At 38.2% G+C, this 23954-nt stretch overlaps 2 protein-coding genes across 2 annotated transcripts in view; both read left to right on the top strand.

Annotated features, from left to right (window-relative positions):
* The window catches only part of LOC134292527 (transmembrane protease serine 11C-like), an 87308-nt gene extending 84644 nt beyond the window's left edge, over positions 1 to 2664 (top strand). The window contains exon 10 of the mRNA XM_062957748.1: positions 621 to 2664. Coding sequence (XP_062813818.1) covers positions 621 to 782 — 162 coding nt within the window. The 3' untranslated portion in view covers positions 783 to 2664. The remainder of the gene's footprint in view (positions 1 to 620) is intronic.
* A 5395-nt stretch (positions 2665 to 8059) lies between these two features.
* Positions 8060 to 23954, top strand: part of uba6 (ubiquitin like modifier activating enzyme 6) — a 53078-nt gene continuing 37183 nt past the window's right edge. The window contains exons 1-9 of the mRNA XM_008113045.3: positions 8060 to 8182; positions 10736 to 10800; positions 15501 to 15595; positions 16695 to 16723; positions 17461 to 17555; positions 18225 to 18336; positions 19978 to 20058; positions 21339 to 21461; positions 23682 to 23805. Coding sequence (XP_008111252.1) covers positions 10760 to 10800; positions 15501 to 15595; positions 16695 to 16723; positions 17461 to 17555; positions 18225 to 18336; positions 19978 to 20058; positions 21339 to 21461; positions 23682 to 23805 — 700 coding nt within the window. The 5' untranslated portion in view covers positions 8060 to 8182; positions 10736 to 10759. The remainder of the gene's footprint in view (positions 8183 to 10735; positions 10801 to 15500; positions 15596 to 16694; positions 16724 to 17460; positions 17556 to 18224; positions 18337 to 19977; positions 20059 to 21338; positions 21462 to 23681; positions 23806 to 23954) is intronic.

A 23954-nucleotide genomic window follows, 5' to 3' on the forward strand; every position in this document is an offset into this window, starting at 1 on the left:
TAGATACAGATATACAGGTACATGGAAATCTCTAGGTTTCTATTTGTATATAGGATTTGCAAAGACTTGCAAACATGAGGGGGAAATTCATATATAAAATTAATGTAGATAGATAGATACAAATATAAAGGTACATAGGGATTGCAAAGGCTTGCTGGGGAAAATGCTTATATTTGTAGCAGATATTAACAAATATTTCAGGGGAAAATGTTTTTATAAAATTGATGGGTATATATATATTCCTCCTGACTTGCAAGAGCTTATTTCCCTTTTCAAAACATTCCCTTGGTTAAGAGCGAGGGAAGCTTTGGAAAAGAAACCACTGATAAGGGAGGGTAAGATGAAAGATAAATATATCATATATTGCAAGCAACGGCCTCCAGGCTCCTCTGCCAGTTTGACCTTGACCCGATTATAAGCTGGGGGAGGCTTTTTCAGCTCATAAAAAGGGCGGAAAAACCAGGCTTATCTTTGAGTATATATGGTATGTTTAAATTCAACAGATTTCAGGTTACTTGCTGCTAATAGAAAGAGGTAAATAGGTAAATAGACAGATATAGCCATTAGGAAATAAGATGTAATAGTTTCATATTGCATTTTCTTTTCTGCTTTCTCTCTAGGGCGATTCTGGTGGTCCATTGGTTGTCCCTGACATAAGAAACATGTGGTATCTTGCCGGCATAGTGAGCTGGGGTGATGAATGTGGAAAGCCAAATAAGCCTGGAGTCTACACACGAGTAACGTACTTTCGAGACTGGATTACTCAACGAACTGGACTCTGATGCAAACGTCTGTTTTACACTATAAATATATGTAGTATGCAGGTCATACTGGTCTGTATCTTGCACAGAAGCACAATATATGTATATGTAAGAGAGAGAGAGATTGCAGGAGAGACTGTGTGAGTGAGTGAGCATGAGTATCTGCACTATTTACAAAACTGCAGCTTTTGCTTAATTGTGTTAAGAAGAAAACCATGGACTCAAGATGTTAAATCAGGCAAAAGCACCTACTGATGATGTATTATTATTTTCTCTGCATGCATCAGAACATGCATTACCTCTGACTAGCATAACTTCAGTAATACGCTTCACTCTAGCTGTTTTCTACCTCTCCCCAAAATGCCCCATCACCTCCAGAATTGCTTAAAGAAACGGTGAGGACATTTCTCTGAATGATATTCTGATGAATCATTGCTATATTGGTTACTTGCTTTCCACTCAGAAACATGTCACCTAGCCGTTTTTTTGCAGTGGCTGCACAGCTATATTGAATGATTACAGGCAAATTTGGGGGTACTTCTAACTAGCACTGACAAAACATATTGTATAGCTTTTCAGAACTCCACTGATATTTTACCAATATTCTAAAGACACTAAACCAGGTTTTCCTAAAACAGCATTAATTTTTGCTTGAACTACCTATTTGTTATCTTTATTTCACTTTCATCACTAATTTGAGCTAACGCTTTCTTTTGAGGAAGCCCAAAGGATTAAGGTAGAAGGCAAAAGGACAACATGGGGAAAGAACTAATAGGGAAAGGTAGAGAAAAAAATTAGAAAGAGGGTTCAGTTAAGCAATGAAAGCTGCAAACGTCATTACTAAAATTACAGACATGAATGTTAAGAAATCAAATGCCACATCAGTGTTTACCTCTTCCCTCATTATTTCAGAAGCACCAAATACTTTAAGAAAAACTTGATGAATACACATTTTTGATTCATTAATAAACAAACCAGAATTGTTTTTCAATGAAAAAACTTTAAATGAAAAAATGTTTCATTGATAGTACAAGAGTTGGGGAGGTTTCTTGACTCAATAACAGAAGTCAACCAGGCAGTATCATGGTTTCTGTGTAAGCCCATTTTTTTCCAAAGCCCAACATGATAGAGAAATGGCTTTGTTTAGATGCAGAGCGCTGAATATGTTCCAAAGCTACTCTACTGTTTACATGTGCCTCATTCTAAAGATTTCCAGAAGTCAAAGGTCATATTAGACTAGAACAAGCTAATCTGAGTTCAAAAAGCAAAGCCCAGATGGAACTGAAAAGAACATTACTGGCTGAATGTGAAGTTGAAGAATGCATTTTCTGCCATAAATGTTATTGAACAGTTTCTGGTTGATTTTGGTGAAGCGTAATTTATATGACAAATTATTCTACTTCCAATGTATTGAAAAGGACAACTTGCTGCCTTGCACTGGTGCTAATCATGAAGCATAGGTTCATTAAATAAATAAATGGACTCAATTAGGATCAAATGGACTGCAAAATCTCAGGGAATCCACTAGTGTGGTGTAGAGGTTTGAGCACTATACTACTACTGGAGACCAGGGTTTGAATTGCCACTCGGCCATTAAACCCACTTGGGCAAGTCACACTCTCATAGACTCAATAGAAAGGCATTGACAAAGCCTTCTGAACTACTCTTGCCAAGAGAATCCTGTGATAAGAGCTGCCTTAGGGTTGCTATAGATTGGAAACCACTTGAAGACACGCAACAAGAACAAGAATAATTAAAAGAGTAAATGTTCTGAAATAGAAAATGAATATACTGTTTGCTTTACTCATTATATCAGTGTTTTCCAAATTGACCTATATGTAAATATGTCCTAATTTGTTTCATCCCCACAATGTGGTTTCAATAAAAATATACTTTCCTCTGATCTGCTGTATTTTGTGCATACTGTATTTCAAACAGAGCTACTTAATGGAGTTCTTCATGTAACATGAATGTATTGGCCAGTCTGCTTTTTGTCTCTGTTGGTGTCAGTGTTCATCTATGTGGGAGGATAAAACACACATTAATAAAATAACTGTATCTGGAGAGAAAGTGACAGAAACATAAGAATGTATTAGAAATATTATTAAATGTGTATTTTAAACCTTGTTCTTTTTTTCAGTGAATGTTGATACTTGGTTTTTTCACAAGTAATAGGAAAATATTCCGAAGATACTATTTTTGTGTTATCTATTCTGGTAAATATTGCTTACAGCTTGCCCACCTAAGGTGTGCTTGCAGTCTAGCTAAATCTTATACTTTTCTGCAAGAATAAGATGCACAATTCTTTAAGTAGGCAAGTGTGTAAATAGATGCTGCCATATTCAGGTGTGAAACAAGATGAAGTAAAGAGGCTGGGGTTTTGGAGTGGAGCTGTTTTCAGTATCAACAATGGTTAGTGCCTACTGAATATGATATGGAAGAAGACAAGATCAGTAGAGACAGAATAGTCTTTTAAATGCTTGCCACCCTACAACTCTTACTACATAAATGTAGAAATGAGGCAAATTTACTTTAGGTCCAATAGCAGTCAACCCAAACTTTGAGAAAAAACAACCAACAAATTATCATAATCACTGATTAGATATGTACTGTGTGGTCACTTAAGACAGCAGGGCTTATAGCAAATGCTTTTGGTTTTCATTTTTGAGTGTTTCTGCGGACTGAGGTTTTGGATGGTTTCTGAGGACTGAGGTTTTTACCTTCTTTGGAACTTGGGCTTTCTTTTCTTACTTGCTTGGTTCCAAAGCATGGTCGGCAGATATAATTTTGGTACAGCTAGGGTTATGCAAATCACTGGCCATTTTTGCACCATAAGAACTAAACCAAGGCTGCCTATTTTGCTTTCTATTTCTGGGTTTTAAATTGTATTGTACTGGTTCTCATAGCCATCCCTCTAGATTGTTCCCATCCTTTTACAAGCATTTGTTCATCAGCAATAGCTTGGTGGTGCCGTCTCAAAAGATTTTATTATTTTATTTTAGCTTTTATCATTGCTAAAACTGTTATTTAAATATACAAGCTTTTAAGGACATTTTAAGTCTCCTACTTAGCACTTTAAAAATCATTGTTTAAAGGTTATATTTTAATGCCTAAATGTATCTTTTACTCATGTTCTGCTCTTTCTTTTGATGCTGGTCATTGACCGAAGGAAAAAAAAAGTACTGTTCTGGTTTTACTGTTAGTCTCTTTCTAGACTGAAAAAGTGGGGTATAAATAATAACAATAACAATAATAACAATTTTAATGATTATAATGGTTTTAACTATTCACTTTTAATACTTTTATGTTTAATTCTATATTAATGTTTACATGTCTTTCATTTTAAATTGTACTTTTTAACAATTTTTTTAGTATTGTTAGCTTGAGACCCTTTTAAAAGAGAAAAAGCAGGATATAAATGATAAGACTATATAAATAATAATGGTTTTAACCATGATTAATTCTATATTAATAGTTAGATGTTTTCGGTTTATGAGCTTTCAGGCGAGTGCAGGAAGTTTAATGAGACATGCTCCAGAAACCCAACTTCTGCAGTTGGATAAAAACCTCAAGGTCCACTCTAATGATATTGGGCCAAGCATGACGAGATTACAAACAAAGGTTTTTAATTGTATTTTTAAGGTTAATTTTATTTTTAACATTGTTATCTTCTTCTAAGAGAGAAAAAGCGGGGTATAAATAATATATAATAATAATGGTTTTAATGGCTTTATGTTTAATTCTATAATAATTGTTAGATGTTTGGGTTTTGAATTGTACTTTTTATGTCTATTTTATTTATGACACTAGCTTGGGGACCCGTCGGTGCCTGGGTTATTAGAAGAAAGTCTTGTTTGTTTTGGGATGTTGGGTAATATCACTGAAGTTTGGTCCAGATCCATTGTTGGCTGGGTTCAGTGTTCTCAGGATAAGGGTGAACTACAACTCCAAGATTCCCAGGGCAATCACCCCAAACCCTGCCAGTATTCGCAGTTGGCCATGTTGGGTTTGTGTGCCAAGTTTAGTCCAAATGTGTCGTTGGCTGGGTTCAGAGCTCTCTGGATATGGGTGAACTACAGCTCCCAAAATCAAGGTCCGATCCCCTAAGCCCCTGCAGTATGTTCAGTTGGTCATGGGGCTTCTCTGTGCCAAGTGTGGTCCCTATCCATTGTTGTTGGGGGTCACTGTTTCTCTGTATGTAGGTGAACTATATCTCCCAAAATCAAGGTCCATTCCCACTAACTCCTGCAGTATGTTCAGTTGGTCATGGGGTTTCTCTGTGCCAAGTTTGGTTCCAGTCCATTGTCGGTGGGGGTCACAGTATCAGTGATAGAACTGCAAGTCCAATCATCCATGGCAAGTTTAGTCCAAATCTATTGTTGGTTGGGTTAACAGTGCTCTCTGGATGTAGGTCAAGTACAACCCTTGTAATGGTGAATTCTCCCCAAACCTCTTGTTCAGTTGGTGATCAATTCCTCTGTTAATTGTGTGCCATAGGAAAGGGTAGGAAAGGGTTAAGGGAGAGGCAGTGGGTGGGGTCATGCAAATTAAGGAACTCTGGGATGTGCATTCTGGGGAAAAAACAGAATATCTAGAGCAGAGGTCCCCAAACTACGGCCCACGGGCCACATGTGGCCCATCAAAGCCATTTATCCGGCCCCCACAGCACAAAGGCAAAAGGGGGTTGGGCTAAATGACCCAAGGGGTCTCTTCCTCTCTTCCAACTATCATCATCATCATCATCATCATTATTATTAACATTGAGACCGGGAGGCCATCTGTCAGGGGTGCTTTGCTTGTGCTTTTGGTACACAAAGGCAGAAGGGGGTTGGACTCAATGGCCCAAAAGGTCTCTTCCAACCATCTTTATGATTATGATTATGATTAACATTGAGGCTGGAAGGCCAACTATAGTCCGGCCTCCAACAGTCTGAGGCATTGTGAACTGGCCCCCTCTTTAAAAAGTTTGGGGACCCCTGATCTAGGGTGTAATTGTCCCCATATTAAAGCCTTCACTTGGATGAGGGGCAGAATGGTGTTTGTGGAGGACACTGGCAAGGTTTGGGCTCCATGTTCATGACACTCACTATAACCTGCATGTCAGTGGAGGGAGGCCCACTGGTGTCTCCTGCTCAATGGGAACTATAGCTGTTTGTGGAGGTGGGAGGCTGTTTGTATAAATGGGCACCTCCTTCACATACACATTTTCACTTTTATTATGTGTATAGATAGATATCGATTATGTGTATAGATAGAAGATAGTTAGCTTCTTTGAGTCTCCTTTAAGAGAGAAAAGCAAGATATTAATACAGTGGAATCTCACTTATCCAACATAAACCGGCCAACAGTGAATGAGTGAAAATGTTGGATAATAAGGAGGGATTAAGGAAAAGCCTATTAAACGTCAAATTACATTATGATTTTACAAATTAAGCACCAAAACATCATGTTTTACAACAAATCGACAGAAAAAGCAGTTGAATACACAGTAACATTATGTAATAATTACTTTATTTATGAATTTAGCACCAAAACACCGCAATGTACAGATATTGAAAACATTGACTATAAAAATATTGGCTACTAAAAAATTGACAAAGAAAGAAAGATAGAATTGCATAAAATGAACTTGCAGTAATAACGTTGTTGGAAGTTAAATCCGTAAAAAGTTCAGAGAAACAGCTGAGGATCCGGACAGGAGGCAGACTGCGTTGGATAATCCAGAACGTTGGATAAGCAAGACTCTAATATAATAACAGTTTTCATGGTTTTAATTATGGTTAATTCTATATCAACGGTTAATGTTTTTGGTTTCAAATTATGGTTTTATTTTTTAGCATAATTAGCTTCTTTTGAGTTTCTTTTAAGAGAAAAGGTGGTATAATAATAATAATCATCATCATCTGTTTTAATGTTTTTCTCTTGGATTTTATGTCAGTGTTTGTTTGTTTTACGGAGGCATTGAATGTATACCGTTGTATGTTGGAATCCGACCTGAGTCCCTTTGGGCAGAATACAAATAGTTTTATTATTATTATTATTAAACTATGTTTAATTCTATATCAGCAGTTTGATGATTTTGGTTTCACATTATGCTTTTATTTTTTAACATTGTTAGTTTCTTTTGAGTTTCTTACAAGAGAAAAATAATGACAAGAAGGACGGTTTTAACTACAGTAGAGTCTCACTTATCCAAGCTAAACAGGCCGGCAGAAGCTTGGATAAGTGAATATCTTAGATAATAAGGAGGGATTAAGGAAAAGCCTATTAAACATCAAATTAGGTTATGATTTTACAAACTAAGTATCAAAACATCATTTTATACAACAAATTTGACAGAAAAAGTAGTTCAATACTGGCCATTCGTGAGAAGATGGAAGCTGAGAGCTGATACATTATTGCCATTAACAAAATCCAAACTTAAAATTTACTACGGACAATACACTTGTTTTACTTACCCCTGTCCTCGTTCAAACCTTACCTTAGGAAATTACTAATTTTAACCTTTTTACTCTGTATTTGTCTAGGAGCGGGTTATTAGGCCGCAGGTCGGGATGTTTTGTATCTTTACATGGTTTTATTGTATGTATGCGTAAGTGTGTACGTATTGTATGTTTTACATGTTTTGATATGTTCAAAAGTGACTAATCAATAAAGAATTGTTGTTGTTGTAATTACTGTATTTACGAATTTAGCACCAAAATATTCATGATATATTGAAAACATTGACTACAAAAATGGCTTGGATAATCCAGAAGCTTGGATAAGTGAGACTCTACTGTATGTTTAATTCTATATTAGTGGTTATGAGGTTTTCAAATTTACTTTTATTTACAGCATTTATATTCCGCCCTTCTCACCCCGAAGGGGACTCAGGGCGGATCACATTACACATATAGGCAAACATTTAATGCCATTTTAACATAGAACAAAGACAAAACAAACACAGGCTCCGAGCGGGCCTCGAACTCATGACCTCCTGGTCAGAGTGATTCATTGCAGCTGGTTGCAGCTGGCTTGCTCTCCAGCCTGCGCCACAGCCCTTTTACTTTTTTGACATTGTTAGTCTCTGCTTCAAGAGAGTTAAAACGATTTATATATAATACAATATATAATTACAATTCTAATAACAACAACAATAATGTACTTGCCTATGAAAAGCGAACGAAAGGGTTTCTCTTTAAAATATTCCACACAGATGCTGAAGCCTTTCCCACTCACCTCTCACGAGAGTCTCAGGGTCCCAACTCGCGCGGGAACCTATCCCATTTTTCCAAGTCTCGTGGTAACATGTCAGGTATCGCGAGACCACAATTTCTCTTCGCCGCTCGCGCCGGCCGCCTACCTAAAGCGAAGAAGAAGCGGAAGAGCGGCAGGGCTGCACCACGCCGACCGCCGGCGGAAGACAGACTGATAAGGAGGTAAGTAGGCCGGCCCGCCCTCCTTCTTACTGTTTACCACAGGCCTGAGGGCCTTGAGATCGCCCGTTTGGTCCTTAAATACGCGGGGCGCGGTCTCCACCCCACCCTCGGGATGCCTGCATTTAGCAGCGGAAAAGGCAGCGGATGCTGGTCTCTAACTAGAACCGTTGACATATAGGAAACCTATGACTACAGCCGCGCTGGGCATCAGGCTGAGGAGGCGCCGCTGCTTCTTTCCGCCTGCAAAATCCTATCATTTTTACCATGTATTCCCCTGACAGGCTGACAAGTTCCTCTTGTTTGACGCGGCCACTAAGGCTTAGGCTGGATATGCCCTTACATATCATTCAGTTCAAAGCATATAATCTGGTTTCAGAAACTGGATTATATAGCAGTGTAGAAAGGGGCCGTTGTTTGCCCTTGACATTTTGCTCAAAAACAAGCGTTCAGGTTGAGGCTCCCTTCTCAGCCCCCTTCTACACTGCCATATAATCCAGATTATCAAAGCAGACGATCCACTTCATCTACTTTGAACTGGATTATATAACAACAACAACTTAATTTCTATTCCGCCCTATCTCCCCCAAGGGGCCCAGGGCGGTTTCCAACAAACAACTGCATACATTCAGTGCCTTCAAAAAACATAAATATTGGTATAAAATTCCAATATTGGTACAGTAGAGTCTGACTTATCCAACATTCGCTTATCCAGCGTTCTGGATTATCCAACGCAGTCTGCCTTTTAGTAGTCAATGTTTTTGTAGTCAATGTTTTCAATACATTGAGATATTTTAGAAAAGCCTTAAAAACATGGCTATGTGCCCAGGCTTTTAACGAATAAATGATAAAGACGACCCAGACTATTATATGGATAAAGTAGGAGGATATTGGACGAACGGATTTTAAGCATATGTTTTATGTTTTATATTTTATACAGTATTTAACTGGTTGTATTACATTTTTATATGTTGTTGTTTTAATGATGTATCGGCATCGAATTGTTGCCAATTGTACGCCGCCCTGAGTCCCTTCGGGTGAGAAGGGCGGGATAGAAATATTGAAAATAAATAAATATTTTGGTGCTAAATTCATAAGTACAGTAATTACTACATAGCATTACTGCATATTGAACTACTTTTTCGGTCAAATTTGTTGTATAACATGAAGTTTTGGTGCCTAATTTGTAAAATCATAACCTAATTTGATGTTTAATAGGCTTTTTCTCAATCCCTCCTTATTATCCAACATATTCGCTTATCCAACGTTCTGCTGGCCCATTTATGTTGGATAAGTGAGACTCTACTGAATATTGGTATTCCAATATTGGTATAAAATTCTATATCAACGGTTAGATGTTTTTTGGTTTCAAATTGTACTTTTACTTTTTAACACTATGAATATATGAATACAGTGTTAAAAATCTAACAGCAAATTAAACCTAATTTCAGTAAATTGAGTATAACATCAATAACCTAAACCAATATAGTCAGACAGAATCGGACAAGAATTATATAGTACATTAAATCAAAATAAACATTCACAGTAATTTGATTATATGAGATTATACTGCCATATAATCCAGTTCAAAGCAGATAATCTGGATTTTTATATGGCAGTGTAGAAGGGGCCTCATGACCTATATCCCAGGATCTGATCCCTGGTTTTCTGTTTATACAATATTATCTGGCAGTGTGGACTCACATAATCTGATTTAAAGCAGAACACCTGGGATCTGATCCTGGGATATAGGGCCTGTCTGGGGGCCCTTCCACACAGCCCTATATCCCAGAATATCTAAGCAGAAAATCCCACAATATCAGCTTTGAACTGGGTTATTTGAGTCCACACTCAGATAACCCAGTTCAAAACATATATTGTGGATTTTCTGCCTTGATATTCTGGGTTATAGGGTTGTATGGAAGGGCCCTCGATAACCCAGTTCAAAGCAGATATTGTGGGATTTTCTGCCTTGATATTCTGGGTTATATGGTTGTGTGGAAGGGCCCTCGATAACCCAGTTCAAAGCAGATATTGTGGGATTTTCTGCCTTGATATTCTGGGTTATATGGCTGTGTGGAAGGACCCTCTGGGAGCTTTTTGCCCAAGTTTTGGTGACCACTTCTTAAATGAGGAGGAGATCATTTCGGAACTCTAGAAGCCTGCCATGCGAATACATGGTAAAAATGATAGGATTTTGCAGGTGCAAAGAAACTGCAACCATCTCTGGACGGTTTCTGGATAAGGGATGTTCAACCTGTATACATAATAGTTAAAGCTGCTTTATAAACTCACTGGGTTTTACTTCTGAGCAAATATTTTAATCTTAAAAAACATTTTGTAAAAGTCTGCCTGAATAAATAGGTTTTAGCCTTTTTATTCAGGCAGGCGTTATGCATCAGACCTGGAATAATCGGAATTTTATATATTTTGAGTACATATATATGTGATTCACATTTTTTCAAATATTTCTCTCAATTGATAAAAATGAAGTTGAGGAGAGTGGTGCTATATTCCTAGCAAACACATCTACCTGTATTTTAATTCTTCTTCCAGGCTCAGAAAATACAGCGTGTCACAATGGCAGCAGATTCAATGGAAATAGATGATGCTTTGTACAGGTAAGAATGTGTGTCTTGCTTCTTGGTATAAAAACAAAGGATAGATAAATATGACAGTGCTGATAATCTGTTAGGTTTGCTTTCATAGCTGTCCTGGGGGTGGATTAGTTGGTTGCTGAAAAGAGATAATGACACTAGGCTATTTAATGCTAAGCCAACTTGCTGTTTCACTCAACTGAAAGGGCTTGGGTCAGGTGATAGAATAATGAAACTAAGTACTGTTTGAAAATAGAAGAAGAGCTTTGCTGATTGTCTTTATGCTACTCTTTTGCTTTGCAGTCTCTTTTCTAAAACTACACTAAAGGAATCTTTAGTTTCATTTTTTCATTTTTTCCACTTTATTTGCTTTATTCTTTAGATATGGTGCGTATACAGTCTATAGCAAACACAGTATCCCTGTCCTGATTAGGAGATAAGAAGCATACTATAACTTCTCACATGCTAATTTCTCTTCTTATTTTTAAAATACATTTTTAAAATGATTGGTAACATAATGGGTTCATAAAATATCAGTAATGGTATTCACAGTTATATTTAGTTTCTTTTTGTGACCCATACCAGGAGATAGGTATGTCTGTATCATAAAGAGAAATCCATTGATGGCTAGACTCACAGGGTTGGCACAGTTTCATTTACAGTACAGTCTTTATGTGGGATCTTTCAAGTACGTTTCACTAAACTAAGAGGCTTATTTGTTCCTTGTTAAATATGTTTAGCATCCAGATGCACTTGTTTTGATATGATATTTAACTCATATTGAACATGTATTATTGATTTAAATATGTAACATTAAATATTTTAAAGTGTTGGATTTATGCAGTGTGTAACATTAACCTGACAGACTTCAAAGGTTAGCTGATTGAATATAAATAAAATAAATTTCTACACAAATGTGTCCAGTTAGTTCAGGAAATATTTGAAAATATTTCAAGCTCAGAGAAAAAGGGAACGGTGCAGAACATTACACCTGCATTTCGACAGTATTTTGAAGGAAAAATATGAGGTACAAATGGTAGTTGTTAAAAGAGGAGCACGTGGCTTAACATTTTCTAAACTGCTAGGTTAGTACTGAAACTATAAGAACTTAGAATGTTACTTTGGGAAATTGGAACACCATAACATGTTAATATGAACTTAGCCTAATGTGAAAGCGGCAAACTTGTATTTTGTATATAGACTGGGGCACACAGTCTTCTGTTTTCCACACAACTTGCTATTTTTTAAATGAAAGTTTGTGGGAATCTGCAAATTTGAGGAAAGGAGTGGGAGAAGATTGCTTAAACTTACTGCTTACATTTTTTTCCATTTTGCACTAGTGGCTGGAAAAGGTGACATATCAAAATGTGTTTCATACCTACTCAGCATTAAATGCTGTTTAATCTGTTGAGATGCAGCAAACCTTTGAACAATAAATGCAGGAGATAAGCAAAAAAGAAAGTGTCAAGAGTCAGACGCCAGTTAACAAACAAAACAGAGTTTATTCTGAAGATAAGCCAAAAATAACACAAAAACAAGCCATGCTATTTTCCCATGCTGGCATTCAATAAAAACTAAGAACGCTTCCATTCAGCTTTGGAGAAACAAATAGAGTTGACTGCAAGATAACATGCAAAATAAACAAAGGCTTGCAACCTTCCAAAAGCTGCAGAGTATAACAGAAAGTGCAAAAGCTTCTTTTAGCTTCAAACAGTTTCTGAAAACAGACAGCCGCCTCTGCGGAGTTAAAGGGACAGTTCCCAAAAGAAAAACAGCAAACTGGCTTAAAAACAAACAAACTAGAAGAGCAGTAAACTGCTTCCACGGTGCAGATAAAGCCGAAGCTTCAAAGGGATGATGAATAGCCGTCGTCAGGAGAATCCAAGGTCAGGTCGAGAGGCAGTAGCAAATTCCAGAAGTCAGAAGTCGGGAGTAGTCGTCAGCCAGGGAGCGTAGAAAGAAGCCAGGTCAAATTCAATCCAAAGTCCGAAGAGGGTGCAGTCATCCAAACCAGGTCCACGATAAGACACAGCGAGAGCCAAGCCAGATGGTATCAGCAGCTAGAAATAGTAATCAGAATGCAGTCCAGGGAAACCCACACAGTTCCATCCCTCTGCTGTAAAGCAGTCCCAGATAACTTACATCCGAATCACAGTCCAAGTCCAGTCTTCACGGAAACACAGAGATCCCAATGGCGCCTCAGCAACACCTTGCCACACGCAAAGTTCATTGGCCAAACATTCCCATTTTATTCCCCTTCCTCCTGGGTGACCAAACACTCACACCCAAACACCAGCTGTCCCAAATCTACTCAGAGTCCGAACTCCACACAGCTAGAGCTCGTGGATCCGGAGTACCTAGCAATTCATCGGAGTCCCAATCATCCTGCCCACACTTAGCCCCATGAACACTTAAAGAACCATCCTCCCTTCTCCAAGCATCCCAAGTGGGATCAGCTCCTGCAGAAACCCCAGGTTCAGTAGTGTCCATAGGCCCCAAATCCCCAGACATCTCTGGTGGCTGTGCCCATTCAGTGCCCACTTCCCCAGCCACCACCTGTTCCTCAGTATCCATTTCCCCAAACTCCCCATCTGAATCTTCCTCAGAAGATCCCCCATATAGCTCTCTAAGTCGCTTCCTGCGCAACTCCTCCAGTGAACCCTCATCACGATGGTTTTTTCTTCCTCTTCGGATCCCATCACCATCAACCATAATCCCCGAAGACGCAGTCACAACAGAAAGTGTTGTCTGGATGATTCTTAAGCTTCCCTAGGATATTTGGCTGGCCATTGTTGGAAATTTTGCAAGACTCAATGCAACTTTGATCTGATCCAAGAAGACATTTCTTATAAGAAATGGGTAAAAATCATGCCTCTTCCTGTCTCTTCGGTAGGTGATTCCGTTGAAGCTCTGGCAGACCTCTGGAACACGGAGGTGGCCAGGGCAGTTTACACAATCGCTCCTGAACATCTCCTTTCACAAAGCAGAGCCAAATCGGCTCCTCGGTACTCCAGGGAGCTGGCGGCAATGAAGCAAGTGAAACGGAGACTAGAGCTGTGTTGGCACAAGACTCGTAACGAACCTGGCCGAACACGGTCTAGAGCTCATTTAAAAAGCAATGAAGGCAGTGGAATAATAGTTTTATGCTTCCAGCATTGCATCTGCAAAGAACTGCCCTGGACTCATCACTGACCTTGGAACCCCAGGTGTCGGTGGTGACCAGGAGCACCTTTGCACAATTAAAACTTGTGCGTCAGCTTCGCCCATATCTTGAGATGCCAGACTTGGTCACAGTAGTCCACGCCTTGGTTACATCCTATTGGACTACTGCAGCGCTCTCTACATGGGGCTGCCTTTGAAGACAGTTTGGAGCTGCAACTGGTTCACAGATCGGCAGCCAGATTACTAACTGGAGCGAACAACTCCTATGTTACAGCAGCTCCATTGGCTGTTGATCTGCTTCTGGGCTAAATAGAAAGTGCTGGTCATTATCGCTAAAGCCCTAAATGGTTCGGGCCTAGATTATTTAAAAGATTGCATCTCAATATACAAACCACCATGTGTACTGCGGTCTGCTGAGAGACCCTGTTCTCGGCCCCCACCTCCATCTCAAGTAAGGCTGAGATGGGAACGAAAGAGGAGGCCTTCTCGGTGATCACCCCCCACCTCTGGAACTCCCTCCCTAAAGAATAAAAAATAGCCCCGTGCCTCCTCTCCTTTACAAAGCTACTATGCAATTCATCTTATGGGGAGGAGAGAGATTAAGTACATCTATATGCACCCTCGCCTGGCTGCTAAAATCTGTTAATCTGTTTTTCACCATCTCCCTTCCAACTATTTCAGTTGAATTTTAGGGACTTTTAATTAAACGTTAAGGGTTCAGTTTGTTTATAATTGTGTGGATTGTGCAATGTATTGTCTTGTTTACTTAAATTATTTAATAATTTATTGAGTTGTTTTTTATTTATTTATGTATTGTTGTTGGCATTGAATGTTTGCCATTGTTTATTTTGTTGTAAGCTGCCTTGAGTCCTTGTCGATTGGCCAGAATCACTGGATTGTTGTGTATTTTCCTCACAACCTCTGCGGATGCCTGCCATAGCTGTAGGCGAAATGTCAGGGGAGAATGCTTCTGGAACATGGCCATACAGGCCCGAAAATGCACAACAACTTGCCCTGAGTCCCTTTGGGGAGATAGGGCAGGCTCTAAATAAAGATTCATTCATTTATTCATTCATCGTAATAAGAATTTAGAAGGGCTATGTAGGAGCAGAATAGTACATAGAATTTTTTTTATATTTGTTGACAGACATATCATTTCAGATAGGTATATGTGGATATAACCGAGGACCGAGGAAAGTAAAAATGTCAGTGTTCCTCGTTCAAGTTCATAAAATTACTTCCATTATGGTCTGTACCGAGAATACTTAAGGCACATTGCATTTGAAGCAGTCAGTCTGTATGCAGGATGTCAGCCAATTTTGCTGCCATTTATAATATTGTAAAAAAAATTAAAGACATGCACCAGCATTCTTTTGAAATGCTTATCTGGCACTAATGTTGCTTGTTGGTTTCACATTTAAATTTGTGTATATTAAATACAGCTGGTGAGGCCTAGATGCCAACTTTACTAGCAATGTTCTCTTTATGTCAAATTCTGTAAGTAGGATTATGTTACTGAATGGTTATTGTTTATTGTTCTTTCATTTCTTAACTATGCGTAGTCGACAGAGATATGTACTCGGAGACAGAGCAATGCAGAAGATGGCTCAGTCCCATGTGTTCCTGAGTGGAATGGGAGGACTTGGAGTCGAAATTGGTAAGTTAGGAAACCCTGGTTATCTCTCTCCCTTCCTTATTTTTTGGACAGCAAGCTTCATATCTTCAAATTAGGGAGAGCAAGATGCATATTCAAATCTGTAATTTTAGTTTGACTATACATTTGAAAAGGAGCCCCGGTGGTGAAGTGTGTTAAAGCACTGAGCTGCTGAACTTGCAGATCAAAGGGTCGCAGGTTCAAATCCCAGGAGCAGAGTGAGCGCCCACTGTTAGCTCCAGCTTCTTAACGTCAGGGGAAACCTTTACCTTTTATATATTGATTAAAGATAGTTATGCCTTTTGTTAAGCAGAGTGTATCATATATGGAGGTACTGCTAGTGCAATGAAACTGTTTTACTTTCCCCATTAGTGGTGTTATCTAGCAAGGAATTGTCTTTGTGTCTTGTTGAAGGGGATAAGTTATGCAGGAAACCTTCTGGTTTGGCCATATATAATAAGCATATCAGAAGCTTCTTAGGATCTTCGCCCTCTAGAACTGAGTCAACCAAATTGAGAAATAAGGTTAAATAGCAAATAGCTTAATGTAGAAATGTAAGGAGATTGGGTCAGATGAAATTAATGTTAGTTCAGGTAATTATGTCATGCAATGAGTTGGCTATATCTTAATTAGGGTTCTTTTGGCTCCTGGACTGACTTGTGTAGTTAAGGTCACATAGCAGTATTAGTAGTAATAGGATTTCTCTTTGAATTCTTATTATAGTTCTTGCTAGTTGACAGATATGTCATTCCAAGTTACATTGTAAAAGGTAAAGGTTTTCCCCTGACGTTAAGTCCAGTCGTGACCGACTCTGGGGGTTGGTGCTCAGCTCCATTTCTAAGCTGAAGAGCCGGCGTTGTCCGTAGACACCTCCAAGGTCATGTGGCCGGCATGACTGCATGGAGTGCCCTTACCTTCCCGCCGGAGTGGTACCTATTGATCTACTCACATTTGCATGTTTTCGAACTGCTAGGTTGGCAGGAGGGTTACATTGTAGAGAAGTAGTATTATGTTTAGAACAATATGGCATAGTAACCACTGTGAGCTCTTAGCACATGGAAAACTGTATTACAAATTTATAATGTTCATCTTTCCTTTTCAGCTAAGAACATAGTCCTTGCAGGAATAAAGGTAATCAAAAGAAATATATTCCAAGTGATTTCCACCCTAAATAATGTAATAATAGTGTGGAAAAGGTAGACTTTCACATTAATAGGAAAGCGTGTCAGACATTTGTGAACTTGGGGGATGCATATGTGTAACTTTAAAGGCAAAAGAAATTATTTTCATGCAATAACCATTGAGCTGGTTCAGTTTGCTGCACCTAAAAAATGTCTGTTACAGAAAACCTGTAAATTCCATTTTATCACTTCACTAGCCACTGTACATTGAAGCATAGAATCATAGAATCATAGAATAGTAGAGTTGGAAGAGACCTCATGGGCCATCTAGTCCAACCCCCCGCTAAGAAGCAGGAAATCACATTCAAAGCACCCCTGACAGATGGCCATCCAGCCTCTGCTTAAAAGCTTCCAAAGAAGCAAATAAGGTGTTTCATGTTAAGATAGAAAATACATTATATACTTCAGATTTTTCGAATTTCAAGGGTCACATGCCAGATTAGATTAATGCATTTGTGTATATAGTAGCATGATAGTCTACATTTTCCTTTCTTTCTTCAAAATAACAAGGGCTAAAGAAATCAGAACCCCAAAAGCTTTAAAAGATGCTGTATGGGAAAGGGCAAAACTAAATATATGCTACTGTTTGCCGTGGTAAACTCACATGGCTGTGTATACGTTGATGTGACATTATATAAAAACCTCTTCAAATAATTTTAAATTTTGTCTTCGTTGTCCCACCTGAAGACTCTCACCATCCATGATACGAAGCAGTGCAAGGCATGGGATTTGGGAACAAACTTTTTTGTTCATGAAGATGATATTCTCAATCTGAGAAACAGGTCTGTATAATTCTTTCAAAACGTTGTGTAGTTTTGAGACATCTTTCCTTGCTATAGGTGCTAGTTCTGTTGGTAGATTGTAGGTCTCTCTTAAGTGGAATGTTCCTGTTTGCATTCTTGTCCTTAAAAGAATTGGGTTAATGTTTGTTATCTTAGTGCAAATAAATATTGATTGAATACATTTTTTAAAAAATCCCATATTTATTGAAACAATGAGCACAACTGCACTGCAGAATTGTGGTGAAGGCTTCAATGTTCCTATTGTCCATAGTAGTAGATCTGGTGGTCATCTATTGTGAAGTGGCCCATTCCAGTCCATTTCAGTTCACTGACCCCCAGAATGTCTATCTTTAATCTTGACATCTTACCAATTACCACGTCCAATTTCCCCTGGTTCATAGATCTTACATTCCAAGTTCCTATAATATGTTGACCTTTAGAACATCAAATTCAGCGTTCACCTCCAGCACCATTGGCCACTAGCCTTCCTTTCAGCTTTGAGCTAACTGCGTCATCACATCTGAGACTAGTTAAATTAATCCTCTGTTCCTCCCCAGTAGCATTTTGACAGTCTTCCGACCTGGTATTAGGCATTCTTTGAAAAACTTTGTTTTTTAAAAAAGAAATTGCATTTAACCTGCCAATAATATAACAAAAAATACCTTTCAGAGCGGAGGCAACACATCATCGCATTGCAGAACTGAACCCGTATGTGCAAGTAATGTCGTCAACTGCTCCACTAAATGAAGTTACAGACATCTCTTTCCTCAGACAGTACCAGGTACAAAATGTTTGTCTGGTACACTTCATTTGCCCAGGATAGATTTCAGTTGGTCCTGATAGCCAGCCAGTTGTTATTTGTGACCACTCCTGACTTCCTAGAATTCTCTTGCTTATACAAAAGACTTGGAGAATGTCTGGCATCAGCATCTTCACTTTTGATCTGGGATTTGAAGGCATTCATATGCTGCAATGATCCCTCTTGCTGATTCCAAGTGTCTGCAAAGTGCAAAGTAAGAATCTAATCTTGCCTTTCTTCCAACATCTAAAGCAGTCATATCAAAGCTGTACCCCTCCAGGTGTTTTGGACTTTAGGTCTCAGAATTCCTTGTCATTGGACAAGGTGGCTAGGGCTTCTACGAGTTAGTTTGAAATGCCTGGAGGGCCACAAATTTGACACCTCTGATGTAGAGGAAGTGCAGTGCAGTGGGGAGGAAGACGGTGTCCATTCTGCCATGTCAAATTAGTATCTCTCCAGATGTTACTTCTCCGAAATGCCTTCAAAGTTGTAGGACTTTGAAGGCATTTTGGAGAAGTAACAAGTATTTTTTATAATTCTGAGAGTCTTTGTACAAGAACAGAGGATGCTCTTCCTTGTTTTATATGAGATGATTTGGATAAGGGTCAATGTCTGGCTCATTAACACATGTATTTCTACATCTGATGAGTATCCCAGTATCTTGAAACTTAGAAATATTGAAATGTATTGTCTTGACAGTCTTATAATTACAAGCAATGGTGTGATAATTACATAGACTAGGGTTCACATACAAAGTAAATGATTCTTTGTCAGTGTGGGCAACAATGTAAATATAGAATCCAGATCCTAAAGTCACACATTGCTTCTAAGTAGGCAGCTGTTTAAGTGTAGGTTTGAAGAACAGAATGAACTAGTGGCAGTAAAACTTTAGTTGTACTACTGTTCTGTGGATATTAACATTTTAATAGTTTGGTTACCTATTGACTAAGTTGCATACTGCAAGTTACTTCTGGTGTGAGAGAAGCAGCTGTTTCTCTCAAAGATGTTGCCTAGGGGATGGGGAGGCTTCTCTTGTGTACATCACAAGTGCTGAACCTGACTTAGCACATAGAAGATGGTTTTGAAAGGCAGGACATTACAAGAGCTGTCTTCATTGACTTGTTAGCAGCTTATATACTGTAAATCATCGCCTCTTCCTGAGAAAAAATTATAATATCATAATAGAGTACCACGTTACCCGCTTCATAGGAAATCTACAAAACAGGATTTTCAGAGATACTCAGATTTGTTCAGGTATTGGAATAAAGGTAGAGAAAGAGAGAGAGAGAGTCAGAGACAGAGACAGGGTATTCAAGCAACATTGTGCATTTGGAAACTAAAATGAGAAAATGATCACAGAAAGGAAGTTCAGGAATCCTCCTGATGTGCAGATGGACCTACTTCTTTTATGACAACAGGAAATAGTAATAGAAGCTTAAAAGCCCAAATTCTATATTTATACATGTTTTGCAATATTTTCTTATGACGACTGAATTTCAAGAAAATATAAATCTTTGTTCAGACTTGATGTATAGTTTACAGTTGGAAGAAATACTTGTATCTTTGCAGTTTGTATCCTGGCTTTGATGATCTAGAGCCTATCTCTGAAACTTTTATTTCTAGTGTGTTATAGTAACTGAGATGAAGCTATCTTTGCAGAAGAAGATTAATGACTTTTGCCATGCACAACACCCACCTATTAAGGTAACATACTGATTAAAACTGATTGTTTCTTTTGAAAATTCCCCTTAATTATGCCTTCCTTGATGCCTCACATAATCCTTATCTTTTAAGTGTAACTCATAATTGCCTATCAGAAAATGGAAATATTTTATGTAAATGGTTGGGTATTTAAATCGGGATTTGAGGAGGTTTTCTACAGATATGTGTGAGAACACATGAACACCATGTTTCAGACTATTTGCCTAATTGGCAGGCAACTCCAGATATTCTTAGACTATACATATTTGTAAATGATGAATGTGATCCATTTTCAGACTGTGTCACTTGAAGAAAAAAAAGTTGCATTTGCAAGAGGTAGATGGGTTGTAGGCTACATGAAATAAAAAGTAGGAAGTGATGGGAGACTGGATAAAACTTTCCTGTAGACCCAGAATGACACAATTTTTTAAAAGGCATTTTAGGTCAAAAAAAATTTTTTTTGGTTTGGTGAATGATTGAGATGCAGAGTCTCAAGGTCTCCTGAGAAGCTGATGCAGCCCCTATCCTTCTACAGCTGCCTCTTTCTGATTTAAGGAACTGGGGAACGTAATCACATTGATTACATTACATAGCAAAATTTGTAAAAATTCTGTTCTGAATTTGAAAGCGTTATTTCCTGTTTAATTGTGTGGAAATAGTTTAAAAGTAGTAGTTACACTCCAGAAAATTCCTGTTTGTGGCTGCCACAAACTAAGTTGAATTTGTTGGGACTCGGTGATATAGTCATTGAAAAAATAGAGCAAAATATGCTGCAGTTTTTGCATTTTAATAAGCTTTTTCCATGTTTTTATGATAGAATCAATTAGGAAATGTAAAAATTCTGTAAAAATTCTGTTCTGAATTTGAAAGCGTTATTTCCTGTTTAATTGTGTGGAAATAGTTTAAAAGTAGTAGTTACACTCCAGAAAATTCCTGTTTGTGGCTGCCACAAACTAAGTTGAATTTGTTGGGACTCGGTGATATAGTCATTGAAAAAATAGAGCAAAATATGCTGCAGTTTTTGCATTTTAATAAGCTTTTTCCATGTTTTTATGATAGAATCAATTAGGAAATGACGTTTATGACCCAGAACAAAACATTGTGTTACATAGTGTTATTTATTGCCTCTAATATGGGATATTTCTGGTCTGGCTCTCTAGGATGAAAATAAGGAGTTGGGGTGGACAATGTGGTTCTATCATTTCCAGAAAGTAGATTGGTAACAAAATATTTATTTCGAACTTGAGAAATCTAGCAAATGTTGACTTTGCCTTTTCTTACAGTTCATTAGTGCAGATGTGTATGGAATGTGGGCACGTCTCTTTTGTGACTTTGGTGATGAATTTGAAGTGCTGGACACTACAGGAGAGGAACCAAAGGAAATCTTCATTTCAAACATCTCTCAGGTAAGGACAAAGATGTGCACTGCAAAGTCTTGATGCTTTCATTTACACATTTCATTACCTTAAAAAATTACTTAGCCTTTATCACCACATTTGCTTAAAGTAGCAGGCTCAAAAAGCCCCTAGTGAGATGGTTATATACAAATAAGGTTATATACCACAGTGATGAAAATGTGGACTATGTAGATATTTGGCTTGGTTCACCATCATTGTTCTTGTATAAAATCCGACCCCCACCCTCAAAAAAGTGCTGCTGCAGAATTAGTTGTTGTGGGAAACAAATGAGGATACCATGCTATGGTATATAGATTAACTGTAATCTATATAAATAAAAATGTAATGTCTGTCCATTAGGAACATCATATCTCCCAAACTATTCTATGGACACTACATACCGGTAGTATTCGACCTGGCGAGTATTTTAAGCCTACTCTCACAAACCTAACCCACCAGAGAAAGGTAAAAACAAACCCCAAAGCAATGGCCAATCAGTCACCTCCACCCTTAGCAACGGTCATAACAGATGGCCCCTCCCCTTAGCAACGGAACAAGCAACAGCCAAACATTCTCCATCCTTTAGCAACCGGTGTCGGCAGGGCCGCTTAGCGCGAGGGGAATGGAATGGATTCCTTGAGTCTTTTCCCTTCAGCTGCTTAAGTGGAAAAAGAAAGGGAAAAGAAATAGCAATAGGCCTGAGGCTGTTAGGAATGGTGGGAGTTGAAGTCCAAAACACCTTGAGGGAGGGCCCAAGTTGGCCCAGGCCTGTTGTGATTCTTTGTGTGATAGAACAAGCCTGGCCCAACTTGAGCCCTCCAGGTGTTTTGGACTTCAGCTCCCGCCATTCCTAACAGCCACAGGCCCCTTCCTTTTCCCCTTCATCGCTTAAGCGGAAAAAGAAAGGAACAGGGAATAGGAAGAGACCTGAGGCTGTTAGGAATGGTGGAAGTTGAAGTCCAAGACAACTGGAGGGAGGGCCCAAGTTGGGCCAAGCCAGTAAGAGAGAGAGTGCCCTACTCATGTCCAGAGGCACGCTCCTCTCCCTCCCTACAAGGATGTTTGACTGGTCCACAGCAACGCATGGCTGGGTACAGCTAGTGAAAGATACAAAATGGCTGTGCCTTTACTGCTTTGAATTCTTGGTCAAATTTCTTGAAAGCATTTGCTTAATGGAGCAGTGGTTTTAAGATGCTTTTGCATCATTTGATTTCTTTTGTCAAGAAGTATTTTAGTAAAATAATAAAATTGCAAAACTTTAGAAATAATTTTAAAGTTATAGTAGGGATTAGTTATTTTGTTTGACTGAGGACCATTTGCCCCTGAATACTGCATTGTATTTGTTACTAAAATCAATACTGTATAGGCATTGTTTATGATTCTGTACTGCTGTGATAGTGATTATACATCAATAATACTATGTAATACAGTTTTTGTTCCTAGGTCATACATGTCATTTCCTAATTGGTTCTATCATAGAAACATGGAAAAAGTTTATTAAGCTCAATAAATTTTGTTTTTGTGGGACATCCTGCTGCATATATAGTCTCAATCAATTCAACATAGTTTGTGGCAGCCACAAAAATGAAGTTTCTGGATAACTACAGTAGAGTCTCACTTATCCAACATAAACGGGCCGGCAGAATGTTGGATAAGCGAATATGTTGGATAATAAGGAGGGATTAAGGAAAAGTCTATTAAACATCAAATTAGGGTATGATTTTACAAATTACGCACCAAAACGTCATGTTATACAACAAATTTGACAGAAAAAGTAGTTCAATACGTAGTAATGCTATGTAGCAATTACTGTATTTACGAATTTAGCACCAAAATATTGCAATGTATTGAAAACATTGACTACAAAAATGCGTTGGATAATCCAGAACGTTGGATAAGTGAATGTTGGATAAGTGAGACTCTACTGTATTTTCAAAGTAAGTACCACACAGTTAAACAGGAAATAACACTTTCAAACCAGGAACAGATTTTTTTTTTCAAATTTTGTTACATAGTGTAATTCCTTCAGGTATGAACATTGTATTTATGTGTTACATTGTTTGGTCTGCGAAAGTGCAGTTAATTAGCAATAGAGGATATTATAACATATATATTAAAAATTACATTAAATGTATACTCATGAATTATTATTTTTGGGAATGATTTGCATTCTGCCCCCATCCTGATTTTTAACTGTATTAATAACTATATGATTGCTTGTAATTTCAGTCCAATCCTGGTATTGTCACTTGCCTTGACAATAATCCTCATAAGCTTGAAACGGGACAGTTCGTAACTTTCCGGGAAGTTAATGGAATGTCATGCTTAAATGGATCCACACATCAGATAACTGGTAAGCACTGTTTCACAGAGTATGTAAGAACATCTTGTTGCAAACTGATATATCCTTTCATGTTGTTCTGTTGTGTCTTCTGCCCTATTTTTCCGTTTCCTTACTAAACTTTTATTTACAATATTAGCTTGGGTACCCTGTGGTGCCCA

Source organism: Anolis carolinensis, chromosome 6 (genome assembly GCF_035594765.1).
Source record: "Anolis carolinensis isolate JA03-04 chromosome 6, rAnoCar3.1.pri, whole genome shotgun sequence".
Classification (NCBI taxonomy): Eukaryota; Metazoa; Chordata; class Lepidosauria; order Squamata; family Dactyloidae; genus Anolis; species Anolis carolinensis.